General features: G+C 45.9%; 1 protein-coding gene across 3 annotated transcripts in view; it reads left to right on the top strand.

Annotated features, from left to right (window-relative positions):
* Window positions 1-337: 337 nt before the first annotated feature.
* Window positions 338-14,296, top strand: part of LOC108933214 (rho guanine nucleotide exchange factor 7-like) — a 30,742-nt gene continuing 16,783 nt past the window's right edge. The window contains exons 1-7 of one of the 3 annotated variants that reach the window (XM_029253695.1): window positions 340-525; window positions 646-853; window positions 2,774-2,857; window positions 9,563-9,647; window positions 10,623-10,756; window positions 10,883-11,096; window positions 13,300-13,388. In XM_029253695.1, the coding sequence (XP_029109528.1) occupies window positions 689-853; window positions 2,774-2,857; window positions 9,563-9,647; window positions 10,623-10,756; window positions 10,883-11,096; window positions 13,300-13,388 (771 nt within the window). In that variant the 5' untranslated portion in view covers window positions 340-525; window positions 646-688. Of the gene's footprint in view, window positions 854-2,773; window positions 2,858-9,562; window positions 9,648-10,622; window positions 10,757-10,882; window positions 11,097-13,299; window positions 13,389-14,296 lie in introns of all 3 variants that reach the window. The other 2 variants (XM_029253697.1, XM_029253688.1) reach the window with 2 other exon arrangements.

Genomic DNA, 14,296 nt, shown 5'->3' with positions numbered 1-14,296 from the left:
CCAAGGTAACTATTTTTTTTCTTAAATAAGACTCGGTGTCAGAGTGTCCCATTTGTGTATATATATATATAAATGAGTATGAGAGATATTGTTGGAATGTTTAGTATTATGCAGAATGATACGATGCTATGCGTTAATATAAAATTTGCGCGCGCCCGCCACTGATGGTAGCGTGCATATAAACACTTCTGTACAGTAAATGTATTTGGCACACAGCAGCAGTTTGTGCAATTCAAGGCGTATTTTTAAAGGACACACCATGCAAAGTCACGCAAACCTATTGCAGGGAGATGCAAACGAGGCGCGCGAGGCCATTCACAAGTGTCCGCGCGGCTTCCCACCGCCTGTGATGTCATCTGGCGGAAGATCTCTCGTGGCCCTGGGTGCGGGTTGAGTGTGTAACGGAGGAGGGCATTTGACAGCTTGCCAGGGGGGTGAAAAAAAACAGCGGATATAAAAACCAGACCAGCTGGATTTTCAAAAGCAGATCGTCACATACGCGCAGAGGGAGGGTGCGCTGCCCGGGTTTTGTGTTACCAATTCCGTGCCAATGACAATGTAGCCTATGGACTGGCCGTGTTAACATTATAGTAGGCTTTTTTTTTCTTTTAGATACCATTTAATAATTAATTATTATCATTTTAGATTCGACCCCCCTCTTGGGTCTGCACCGTACGTAAATGTGGCCATGAATTCGGCAGAGCAGACGGTAACATGGCTCATAACGCTGGGGGTCCTGGAGTCCCCGAAGAAGACCATCTCGGATCCCGAAGGCTTCCTGCAGTCCTCGCTCAGAGACGGGGTGGTGCTCTGCAAGCTGCTCGAGCGGCTGCGCCCGGGCTCCATCGACAAAGTGAGTACGTCTCCCATCCCCGCGCCGTGTCCACCCACGCGCGTCCTCCTCCCGCGGTCACGCACACTGGACGGAAATGCGCGCGAGGCACCTTCTTCTTTTTCTCCAGCGCCCGCCGGCGTTGCATTGTGCGGAAGGACATCAGTTGTACCGACGAGCATTTTTTTGACTCGTCCTCCCGTCTTCGCCAACAGCAGTCCAGCGCTGGACACAGAGCAGAGGAGTCACGAGCCCAGAGCCAGCGTCTCGCGCTCATAAACCCGCTGGATACGCGCGGCGCTCCGTTCTGACACCGCGAAGCCTCGGTTAACGGATTTCCTCGTAGGAAAGGAAGCTGACGAATCATGTTTATATAGAAAAGAAATAATTGGAAAAAAACTGCACACTTTGGCGATTTCATGGTCAAATTAATAATTAATGTATAACAATAATAATCTGTTTTATGACGGTCGGGTTTCCTTTTCAAGCAGGCAGGTCTATGAGAAGACTAGTGCGAGGGGCAGTTGAGATCAACAGCAGTATTGATTCGAGAGGGGACACAGAGCGCAGCGCACATGAGCCGCCATTGACTGGGAAGCATAGAGCAGGACGCCCCTCCGCACATTTAAAGCAACAGGGAGGCTTTTAACCGTCACGCCGCTGAACGTGGATAAGACCCCCGAACTCACAGGCCGTGGGCGACTCATTACCAACGGGTCGTTCTCTCTGTGTCATTGCGTTTTCACTACGCACAAGTGCTTCAACATGCAATGAAACGTGAAAGCCGAATTCCCGAGTGAGTTATATCCCCAGCCCAGGCACCGGTATACGAACGCCCGGTTTACGAGAACTCGCAGATACGAACACCCGTATTTTATCGGTCGTTAGCGCACGGCGGTGTCTTTTTCATTTCCTTATATAGATGGAGTTTCCCGTTCCACAAGTCACACTTGTCTGTGGGTGAATTCTTTTATTATTTCCCCTAACATTTTTTAAGGAGAAATGCCAGCTATTATGTACCATCTAATGGTGGTGACATTGATAAAGACTCTGAGGTCACATATCCCAATGGTGGATGCGCACTAAAACATATCTTACATTACAGTTAAAAAAATTGGACTCTAAGTACATTTACTTTTCTTGTCGGTTAATGTGTAGCACTGCAGCCTTAACAGCGAGGACAGCAAGTTAATATTTCGAAGATTATGCAGAGATTTAGAGAGACGAATATTTATTTGGTTCTATATAATTTTAAGGGTTTAGATCGATGTAATCTCTGATGTCCGAGCAAATATATCGAAAAACCATTTTATCTCATCTATCTTACTTCCTGGGTAATAAGGATATTCATAAAACACCAGGCAACGCTAACAGCCTAGAGGCAAAAATAATAATTTGCCTGACAAATAAGTCTGCCCTATATAGCCTATAAATAAATATGCCCTTTTTAGTTAATGTTTGCAATATTTCAAATATTTGGATGGATTCATTGCATCCCTGCTCCATGTAGACTGTTGGAAATACACAGCCAGGTTCACAGAATCTAACTTATTTTGCATATAATTTTTAATATTTCGTTACGACACTTTTGAAAGGGCGTGCCACCTTGTGTCCGCGGTACCCAATACCCTAGACCGGCCACAGTACGCGACCCTGAAAGCGCCCTACTGCTCGTCTCCTTTTTTCTCCTGCTTTTTATTACTGTTATTATTATGGAGTAAATCCTTCTGACGTCACTTCCTTCTCTCTGCTCCCACTTCCTGGTGGAAGAGAAAAAGGACGCTTTATTAACACACATGTCATCAGTAGCCGTGAAAGTGGGACGCGTTGGCAGCGGTGTGCCCGTGCGCTGCGTGATGTCCGCCGGCTGGGGGATATAGGGGGGGCACCGGGACGGACAGGGAGGTTCGCACTGACCACCGGACCTGTTCTCGTCCGCAGATCCACCAGGAACCCAGGACCGACGGCGAGCGCTTGGAAAACATCAGGGAGTTCCTCAAGGGCTGCCTCTCTTTTCGCATCGAGGTCAGTGGGCCGCGTCACTGTGCGCGCGCTGACACACCGGAGCCCGCCGTTCGCTGCGGCAGCCGAGCAGAGGAGGCGGGAGATGGCGCGCGCGCTCGGTCGGGGCTCGCGAGCCGCCACTGCTAGGCAGTCCTAGACGACCGGTGCGGCGAAGAGCATCTCAGCGCTGGGGGCGTCATTGTCTCCCCCCCTCCTTGGAAAATTTGATATATAAAAGCGTGGAAAAAGCACTGCTGCTGTCATATTCAGCCGGGGTCCGAGTCCGTGTTGTTGCGCTGAAGCGGCCGGGCTGCTCGTGACGCCTCAGGGCCGCATTGTTTTGTGAGCGTCATTGTTGCTCGCGCGCGCTCTCCTCCTCCTCCTCTCGCCACACACATCTTTATTATTATGTAAGTTCTCTTTCAGGCGGTGGCAAAAGTGACACGTAAACCTTTGTCCCGTTTTCTGAAGGCTGCTGGTTCGAATCCCACCTCTGCTGTAGTGGGTCAGTGGGCTTAGCGCCATGACTCATGAGTGCCACAGTAAGAATACTCTCTCTGCGCCCTAATTTGCTGTAAAAGTTAATTTATGTGGCACTTGAAAGTCACCTTGGAGAAGGTGTCAGCTTGGCGAATAACGTAAAGCCGAATCAAGAGAGAACCTGCCGTTTGAGTCCGATCCGAAATTATGGTAATTAAAATACCTGTCTGGCTAGGTTCTGTACGACAGAGGCCAGTTGAGTTGGTGCGCGTAAAGGGTTTAAATCCCGAAAATGCAGCTCACATTTTGATTTCGCTGATTGATGCGCAGAGTGTGGGAGCAGCTGGAGCGGAGGTGCCTTTGTGCGTTTCCTTCCAAATGGCGTTTTGAGAGCGACGCCTCTCTCGCACTTTGTTCTGTCGGCGGAACAGCGATGTGGCTCAACTTTCCTCTGAAACGTGTCGTCTTGTGTTGAACGCTGCGAATTCGCTGATGTCGCCCACCCCCTACCGGGCGTGCGTATTTCCATCGTAAGCACTGGGGTCAGAACAAAGGCGATGTGGAGGTCCACGGGGGGCCGGAGGCCGGGGGCCTGCTGCTTTGAACTCCCACCCGGCAGTTTTTGGAGCTGCATAATAGCTGATTGTGGTGGATGAACCGGCGTAGTCTATCGCTAGCTGCTGGGAAGCTGGACAGGGACACGCGATGAGGACTGACGTGAAGAAATCGTGTGTGTCACGGCAGGGGAATCCCGACCAGATGTGCCGCTTTTGCGGGGCAGTCCGGCGCTGAAAAGGATAGTTTGGCCGAGTCCAACCCAGCCGCACGCTGAATATGGTGTTTCTGCGCCTCAGTCCTGCCTCTAGACCTGGTCCGGTGACAACGCTTTTCTCCAGTGAGCTCATTTTGAGATGTCCCATCAGTTTTGGGTCACCCAGACAGCCAGGGTGGACGCGAGCCAACCGACTTGCTGTCGCGATTTACGTTTATTCATCTGGCCAACACTTTTCTCCAAAGCAGCTTACAATGTTAAGCTACTTACAATTATTTACCAATTTATACAGCTGGGTAATTTTACTGGAGCATTTGAGGGTGAATACTTTGCTCAAGAGTACTACAACTGGAGGTGGGATTTGAACCTGTGATCTTTGAGTCCAAAGATAGCAGCTCTTACCACTGTGCTTTTGGCTACCCCCTTGATTAAATGAAGGTATGATATTATTGAAGTTGGCGTCATGTCTGAGCACCTGCTTTTACTTGCGTCTCAGACAAGGAAAATGCCCCTTAAAGCACAGTGATGCAGTCCGATTATCTGTGGATCGGTTTGAATGCAGCTCAGGGTTTGCGCACCGTCGGAGTTCTCGCAGTGTTTTCAGCTCACCAAAGAAGGCAATGGTAAGCCACTTCCATACCCTTCTTTACCACAAAAACCACGCGAGGGGTAGCCACGAGTCAAATTCGTTTTGACGGAACTTACCTTAACGTTGCGCAAACGGTATTCGTACATTGTCAGGAAAAACCTTTAGCTGCTAATGTCTTTTTTTTCTTTTTGCACAATGTTTGTACAAACCTCATTTCCAGAAAAGTTGGGACACTTTCTAAAAATGCAACAAAAACTAGAAACTAATCTGTTCATTCACTTGAACCTTTAGCAGACAAAAGGACAAAGAAAAGATGTTCATTGTTTTCACTGAACTTAATTCTATTTGTTAAATATAAACAAATTTAGAAATTGATGCCTGCAACACACTGAAAAAAACTTGGGACAGAGGCATGTTTACCACTGGGTCACATCACCTTTTCTTTTAATTACACTCAATCAATTTTTGCAGTTTTTCAAGTAGAATTTTTGCCCATTCTTGCTGTTTGCAAGACTTGAGCTGCTCAACAGTCCGTGGTCACCATTGTCTGATTCTCCTCTTCATGATACACCATACATTTTCAATAGGAGGCATATCTGGACTGCAGGCAGGCCAGTCAAGCACACGCACTCTATGCCTCCGAAGCCATGCTGTTCTAACTCGTGCAGAATGAGGCCTGGCATTGTCCTGCTGAAATAGACACGGAGTTTCTGGGAAAAGACGCCGTCTTGACGGCAGCGTATGTCTCCTACATTCCCACATAAGCCTTGACATCAATGGTATCTTCACATATGTGCAGGTCACCCATGCCGTGAGCACTGATGCACCCCCATACCATCACAGAGGCTGGTTTTTGCACTTTTCATTGGTAACAGTCTGGATGGTCTTTTTCATCTTTGGCACGTAGAATCCGATGTCCATTTTTCCCAAAAACAAGCTGAAACGTAGACTCGTCTGACCACAGAACACGTTTCCGCTGTCTTTCGGTCCATCTCGGATGACTTCGGGCCCAGAGAACTCGATGGCGTTTGTGCGCAAAATTAATAAATGGCTTCCTCTTTACATAATACAATTTCAAGTTGCATTTCTTCATGCAGCGGCAGAGTCTGTTGAGAGACAGTGATTTTTCAAAGTACTCCTGATCCCATGTGGCTATGTCCATCACGGTAGCATGACGGTTTCTCAAACAATACCGCCTGAGTGCTCGATGGCCACGCGCATTCAGCAGCGGTTTCCGCCCTTGGCCTTTACGCACTGAGATTTTCCGACTCCCTAAATCTTCTCATGATATTTTGAACTGTAGATGGTGAAAGACCTAAATTCTTTGCAATCTTGCGCTGAGAAACACTGTCTTTGAACTGACTGACAATTGTCTCGTGAAGTTTGGCACAAAGTGGTGAACCACGACTCACCCTTGCTTGCAAAGACTAAGCCTTTGGTGGATGCTCCTTTTATACTCAATCTCAACCTCACTTGTTACTGGTTAAACTGCTAATTGTGGAACCTTCCAGAACAGTGTTACTTGTAACCTTTCCAGTCTTGTTTTGCCTCTGTCCCAACTTTTTTTGTGTGTGTTGCATGCATCACATTCTGCAGTTTTTTTTAAATATGTATTTACAAAATACAGTTTGCTTTGTAAGTGAAAACACTGAAAATGTTTTCTCTGTACTTTTTTTTTTTTTTATCAGTTAAATAAAAGTTCAGGTGATTGAACAAATTACAGTTTTTAGTTTTTGTTGCATTTTTAGGAAGTGTCCCAAGTTTTCTGGAAATGGGGTTTGTATGTGAACTGTTGCATGTTTCTGGCATCATGGATTTTTGGAGGGGAAAATGCAGGTGTCTGACAGTCCCTCTGAGAAGCAGGCACATGGAGTCTTTCTGCTGTTGACATGTTTACTAAAACTTTTGTTGCATTACTCTGTCACTAATAATGGAATCACCCATGTAGACCAGGGTGGCTTTTCGCTCTCAGAAAGTCAGTCACATCAGGATTGACTTTAACCCATCTGCCTTGTCCCTGGGTTTCCACAGCATTGAAACAGGTTTGGTACAAGTACAGTTCTCTGGAAGAACTTTGCCCTGAAAAGTACCTGTTGTGCTATGGGTGGAAACAGTTTCGCAGGGTAGTGGGTTAAGTACGTGAATAAGTAATGATCTGAGGGTTCACCTCTTTCAGCGACAGCCACGGTGTGACAGCACTGACCGCATATGGTACATTCCTACAGTGACCCAAAGGGGAGTAACAGTAAGAGCGGCAATTGTCAGGGTACCCCAGGTCAAGCACTTGTCAAAAAGGTTGCTTACTTTGGTAGCTGGGTAATTAGTAGTTACCCATCTTAGCCCTTGGTTTTGTGCAGTGAAGTCAATCCGTCCATAACGTTTACAGTAGATTTCTGGTGATGCACTCATCCTCACTGGCTATACTTGCTTGAATGGTGCTGGACATTTGATTCCAGTAAGTTTGATCTGATGGCACATCCAGTCATATGGGATAGGAAAGCTCTTTGTTTCATCTTCAGTTCTGTCCAGCAACAGCAGTTATGGAAGCTCATGTGTCTACATGTGTATACAGCGCTACTTGAAAGTATATGAAGCCCTTGTGTCCCTTAGTTTTGCCATGAAATGGTTATTTAATGAGAATCAGTCTTTCTCATGTGACATAATAGGTGTGTAATGACCAATTCTGTATGTTGTTTTAAAGGAAAGTGTGTGTGTGTGTGGGGTAGAATAGCGGACGTAGTGCAGGTGCAAAAATAAGTGAACCCCAAGTTGCATTGGTTAAACGAAGTAGCTAAGTAGAATCAGGTGTGTAAATCAGTCATTTATTCATTTTGTACATTTAAGACTCAACATGTAGATTTTATAAGCTTAATATTTAATACAAAAATAATGACCATCCCTGTAGGGTTCACATACTTTCAAGCAGCACTGTACATGTACAGTATATGTGGGTAGCAGGTGGTGTAGTGGTTACTCATCACCTTCCACTCAAAAGACCCAGATTTAAATCCCCCCTCTTGTTGTAATGAGCAAAGTCTTTAGGCTGAGTTTCTTCAGTAAGACTAGACTACCAGCTATGTAAAGGGTCAACTAATTAGAAGTAGTTTAGTATGCAAGACTAACGCTTTAAGTCACTATGGAGAAAAGCTAATGGAATAAATAGTAATGTATGTGGAAGCGTTGTAGCCAGTGATGTGTGCTCTGGTTGGACCCATTAACTGAGGGTAGTCCTTCAGTGGTTGGGTGAAGCTGACTGAGACAATCTAAATGATGAGCGAATGCAGTCATCTGTGACGGTGATGCAAGGGATGCTGCCCATCCCTGACATCTGACTGCATGTGCCAGCACTAAAAACACACATTGTGTTTACGTTTTTGTCTATCGGTTCAGCTGACGCTTTCTCCGAAAGCAACTTGCGACGTTACTATTTATCGTGATTTATTACATTGACGTGTGAATTTACTGAAAATAAAAATGTCCTCTCCACAAGATTGTCTTCAGTGCTGACCATTCATCACATAAACATGTGCAGTGTTTAAATCTGTCCACATCTGGCTTCTTTTTCATCTGCCAATCTAGAGCAATCGCTGTCCTCCAGGCATGAGTGTTGTCTGCATCAGCTTTTATTAGTCTGCGCAGAATCAATGTGTGTGTCTGTGTTTTTGTAACCAGCATCATGTATATTCGAATGATGTACACACCATCTCAGCTGTCATAGGTTTTTTTTTTTTTTTGCAAGAACTGATGTCTTCATAACCTGTGTTACAAGATTGAACAACCTGTAGATTCCCTTTTCCAGACACTTCTCAGATCCCTTCCAAGATATTCCTATTTCTCTTTAAAGTTTTTTTTAAATGAAACTGAGTTCTAAATGCTGTTTAAAGCGCAGCACAGAGGGGAGAAGCAGTGCGGTCGCCATGGCAGCTGTTTGGTGCTCGTGTGCTGCAGTAAACGGGTCTTGTTAAAGTCCAAATAAAAGCACCCTGGTTCATTAGTGTTTTCCAGGAACAATTTGAAATTTGTCCTACTGGTGACTCAGAGCTGTTCAGCCAAAAAAGGGTTTGTCTTGAAAGATTTCATAAACAGGAGACATTTTACATCTTGTTACATCCATGAAGCTCCCAACCAGCCGATGATCTTTGCTTCCACTCGTACCCAGTTCCAAGTTAGTGAACAGTAAATATTTAGGTAATTATCCTCATTGGCAGGCATTTGTAACCAGAACAAGCCTGGCTAGTGATTTTCACTCATTTGGACAGTGGGTGTAGTTTACTGAAGCAGTTCATGTGATGTAACTGTCTCTAAGGTACAACAGCAGCCCATCCTTGGACACACTCCAAGTTCAGTTTGCGTTCCTGCTCTGTAAATGACTGACAAGGGAGGCAACAGTTAAATGTACAATTTGCTGTTATCAGTGACTTTATTCCCATTTTACCTTTAGTAAGTGGAATGACTAGAATGTAATATAAGTGAAATGACTGTATTTAGTGTGTGTGTGTGTGTGTGTGTGTGTGTATTGAGGGAGCACATGTTAGTGGAAACGGCACCTAAGCTGATATAACCTAGACAAGAAAATGGGCCATTGTAAATACACGAATCTGTTCAGCAGGTATTCTGGCATTGGACAGTTGGTCAGTGAGCAGTTAATTGTGTGTGTGAATCCTGACTTTGGTACTCGGCACCTGGCTGTGTGTGTGAATTGTGGCCATGCATGTGTCCGATCATGTCTGTACGTGTACTTGTATGTGGCGAGTGGTGATTTCTCAGGTCTGCTTGGGAAAGATCATCGACGTGACTGAACCGTGACAAATTCTCCACCTGGCTGGCAGAACCCTCAGTTGGTCGCGAGCTCCTCTCACTCTTTGTCTCCTCTCTGTCCCCGCAGACGTTTGAGGCCAGTGATCTGCTGCAGGGCCAGAACTTCGGCAGGGTGCTGAGTTCGCTAGTGACGCTCAACAAAGTGACTGCAGGTGAGCACACACGTGTCCATTTCACTCATGTCATCCGGACTGATCTCTCATGCTGGCCGCTGTACCTTAGAGGAGCCTGTTGGGGAGTTATTGTATTAAACATGTATTAAAGGTGTTGGGTTCTACTGAAGATTTACTAGGAGCGCCAGTATTGTGTACGCAAGCTCTTTAGCCAGGACTCCATCTCCGTTCCTTGGCTTCTTGGCTCCAGGTACAATTGTGGGTGCCAGTTACTCAAGGAGAGCCCACAGGCAGGAGACATCTTCGTAGGGGTTGGAGGTGGCAAAAGGACCTAAAGCCCATTAGTTTAGGCATTTACATTTATTCACTAAGCTGATGCTTTTCTCCAAAGCATCTTACAATGTTAAGCAGTCAACAGTTTTTACCCATTTATACAGCTGGGTGATTTTACCAGAGCAATTTACGTTGCTCATGGTGCCATTCGAACCTGCGACCTTTGGGTCCCAAGGCAGTGGCTCTAACCACTACACTACCAGCTGCCTCAGCGCCAGTGCTATTATTGTTTCATCCATCCTGCATTAGCTGTCAGCTGTTATGCTCCTTGAATGTGGCAGGTTAAAGGTCAATGCAGCGCGATAACCAGTCAGAAGGCTGAAGGAGAGCTACCATAGTCCCTGTGGGGTAGAGAGGTGATGTTAGTGTTGTCAGAGCAGTGTGTCGCCCCCATGATAGGGCCTGGAGGGTGGGAGCTAAGTGTTATCAGTGGTCCCATATGCTGCAGGAGGAGCTCATGCCTTCCCGGGACACATTGACGAGGAACCTGCATGCCACCCAGTGGCCCACATGGTCAGCAATGGGCAGCACTCTGAGTTCATGTAATGAACATGTGTATTTTAATTGCACTTCTCTGTTTTATAATTTGTATTTCGAATACTCTGTTGCGTTCTGTCTATCCTGGCTCCTTGTACCATGGGTTTGGCTGGTCTGTAATCGCTCTGTCTCTCGCTCCTGCAGACATCGGTGTGGGCAGTGACTCAGTCTGCACACGCTACTCCTCCTCGCACCGCATCAAGTCCTTTGATTCGCTCGGCTTACAGTCGTCCCTTGGCCGTTCCTCCAGACTCTTCCAGAACCAGTACCGCAGCCTGGTGTGTGACTGGGACCGATCTTGACGTGTAGATGCAATGGAAGATTCATCTGACGTATAAATTTGTCCATAGATATCCCTGGCTGGCACATTACCTAGAAGTCCCTTTTCGCTGCTCTGTCTGTAGGACATGACGGAGAACAGCAGCTGCCAGGTGGTGGTGAAGGCACGCTTTAACTTCCAGCAGACCAATGAGGATGAGCTGTCTTTCACCAAGGGTGACGTCATTCACGTGACACGCATGGAAGAGGGAGGCTGGTGGGAGGGCACCCTCAATGGCAAGACTGGATGGTTCCCCAGCAACTACGTCCGGGAGGTCAAGGGCAGTGGGACCTCCAAAGGTGTGTCCTTGAATACTGTCATGGTTGCTAGGTGTTCAGCAATTTTTAAAGATTTTAAGCCACAGTCAGCCTGGGTATAATGTTTCAATCATGGTAATCATGTGTCTGTGGAATGAATCACTGCTATATCACAGTACCAAACACTACAATAATATGGATCATAAAGTTTGTCTGTGTATGACTGGACCTCAGGTGACCGGATATTGGAACGATCAGACAGTCTAGTGCATCATGATACTGTTTTGAAATTCCTTTCCAGAATAAAAAAAAGTAATAATTTAGTGGGTGGATCAGTAATGTGGAACACAAATTGTTAAAATCACTTGAAATGATCACTGAAATTACTACAAATCACAAAAAAAATTAAGCATTTGAAATGATTTTCAAGCATACAACTCAGTATATGACATAAAAATGTTTTTAAGAATTAGTAAGGAACTGCTGTATACACTGCACAGGATGCTTTGCACAATGCCGGTGATTCCTTGGTTTACTTCCCATGGCACGTGTCAAAAAAGTCACATTTAATAAGTGATGTATGTGATACACTGGGGTGACCAGTCATATGAACAGACCCCCCCCATTAGTGCGGTCACAAGAGCATGAGCTGTGCAAACTGTCACGATGGTCTTCAAGTATTTCTGCTGTTAAAAACATAAATGTAAACATTAAAAAAAAAAAAATGCTGTCTGATGTCAGATCTCCGTATGTAGCCTGCCAGGAAGGAAATCCCATAACCAGACAAAGACAGGAAGTGCTGCAGTCGGTGGGAGGAAGTCTCCTCTCTAAACAAGGCAGAGCACTCGATTGTTGCACCACCCCTGTCCAATGGCTCGCTCCAAATAGAGATTACATCCTCCCAATGAGAAAAGCGTCCCAAAACCATAAGTTCGCGCACAATGATAATGTGGGCGACTTCTTTTAAGGTACTGGTCCCTGTACTGTAGTCACGACCCAAATGAAGGTCGCGACAGTGTTCCTGAGAACCTCGAGATGGTCTCAAAACTTCAAATTTTTACAGCGATATAAGGGCATTACTTCACTAGCGCAGTATGAGGGATTATGAAACTTGTAATTGAACTAGAATAGTTGAGAATATTGTAGTATCCATATACTGTACGTACTTGATATTAAAATGTTCACATTCAATACTTGGGGGTCAAGCAGACTAGCGAGGAGCCTGTTGAGCAGCACTCTTAACCTGAATGCAGTGTTATAGACAACACTGAAATTTTACTTTCGAGCTTAATTCTCATCTGCGCTCTTTTTATTTGTTAACCATTTTTCATGTGTATTAATAATTGGTATTCCACACACACACACAGTTGCTGAGACCGCTTGTCCCAGGCGGGGTCGCAGCGAGCCGGAGCCTAACCCGGCAACACAGGGCGTAAGGCTGGAGAGGGAGGGGACACACCCAGGACAGGATACCAGTCTGTCACAAGGCACCCCAAGCAGGACTCGAACCCCAGACCCACCAGAAAGTGGGATCTGGCCAAACCCACCGCTCCTAATTTGTATTCCAATACAGCTACATGATTAAACGCAACACGTCAGAACGACTGGTCATTGACGTTGCGTGTACCAGTATTTAGGGTCGCCGCCAAAAAAAAGAGTTGGGGAAGCGCCGTTTGAAGGAAATGTTGGCTGAAGGAAAGGCCTCAGAATGTTCACACAGCAGAGAAATGAGTAATGTTCTCCTCCTGTGGTGTAACGGTCTGACAACTCCTCTTGAAACCAGTTCCTGAAAGAAAGGCCTGCCCTCCCACGAAAAACAATCGGTGCGCTTCAGATTATTTTACCATGCTTTTGTGAAACGGACCCGCAGTGTGCCGCAGTGGTAGGGATACTCCGCTGCGCACGGCTGTTAGATGCAGCCGGATCTGGTTGGGGTTTCTCGCCAGGTCTACCACATGGTGTCGAGGCCCTTTAGCCCCCCTCAGACACCATCTGATGCGGCGCCTCCACCCCCCCAGACCAGACCAGCTGCACAGTGACCTCCCTGTGGTGCGCTTGGGAGCAGGTGGGGGGGAGGGGCTAACGGCTGAAAAGCTCCCCAGTCCCTTTCCCTGTCCACGCCTTCTAGGGGATGCTGACATTGTACATGATGTGGAACACAAGTGGAGCGTGTGTCGGTGGACGGGCAGTGGGGGAGGGGAGTCGTCTGACCCGGATCTTGTGTCTTTTCCCTGTTCTCATGCAGAAAAACCGGTTTCCCCCAAATCCGGAACGTTGAAAAGCCCTCCAAAAGGCCTGGACACCGCTGCCATCAGCAAAACCTACTATAACTTGGTGTGTATCAGATTCAGAGTGAAATTGCCCGACAGCATCAACATGATAAATCCTACGTAATAATGGATCAGTTTGAGTGTATGAACGGTTGTGTTTATAAGTGTTTTTGATTAAAATTTGTTGAGTCATAACTAATTAAACCTTAATAAAATAGAGATGACTTTTAAGTCTGGGGCCTATAAAAGTGAAAATGCAAGAAATTAACATTTCAAATCCTTAAAGGGACACTACTGTGTAGTGACTTTAAGCTGGACTATAAACACTAAATTGTTGCATTTATCATGTCGCACTCAAGTCATATTGTTTTTCATAAATGGACATGGCCATCAGTGTGATTTAAAAAAAAAAAAAAAAAGATGTGAAATCTGTGTACATATAAGACAAGTATGTATGGTATGGAGAGGTTTTTCTTTGTGGCTAGCCAAAGCCAGAGAGCATCACAAGATGTGTGTATGTAAAATACAGTACACTAAAATACATATGTGCATGTAAAATAAATTGTACAGCCCATGTTAAATGTTTGTAATTGGTTGGGCTTTGCATGGAGAGCAGCTGGCGCAGGGGTTAGTCATTTTCTTGCAGTCGAAGGCCTCAGGTTCAAATCCCACCTCCTGCTCTTGTACACTCAGCCAAGGTACTTACTCTGAACTGATGCAATAAAAACAACCCTGCTGTGTAACTATGTAAATCATTATAAGTAGCTTAACATCTCAAGTTGAAGAAAAGCATCAGCTGAATGAATAAGTGACTAAACTTTTAAGATCAGTGTGTGTGTTTGTGTTGGGTTGCTGTACTGGATGCCTGTTCACACTTTGCTTTCCCACCTCGCATTTTGGGAAGCTGTGGACCGTGGTGTGTTTGTGAGGGACAGACATGTCTGAGGCATTGGGCCTGTTTTCTGCAATGTC

The sequence above is a fragment of the Scleropages formosus genome, chromosome 1, assembly GCF_900964775.1.
Source record: "Scleropages formosus chromosome 1, fSclFor1.1, whole genome shotgun sequence".
Taxonomy (NCBI): Eukaryota; Metazoa; Chordata; class Actinopteri; order Osteoglossiformes; family Osteoglossidae; genus Scleropages; species Scleropages formosus.
This window is presented reverse-complemented; position numbering and strand designations above follow the sequence as displayed.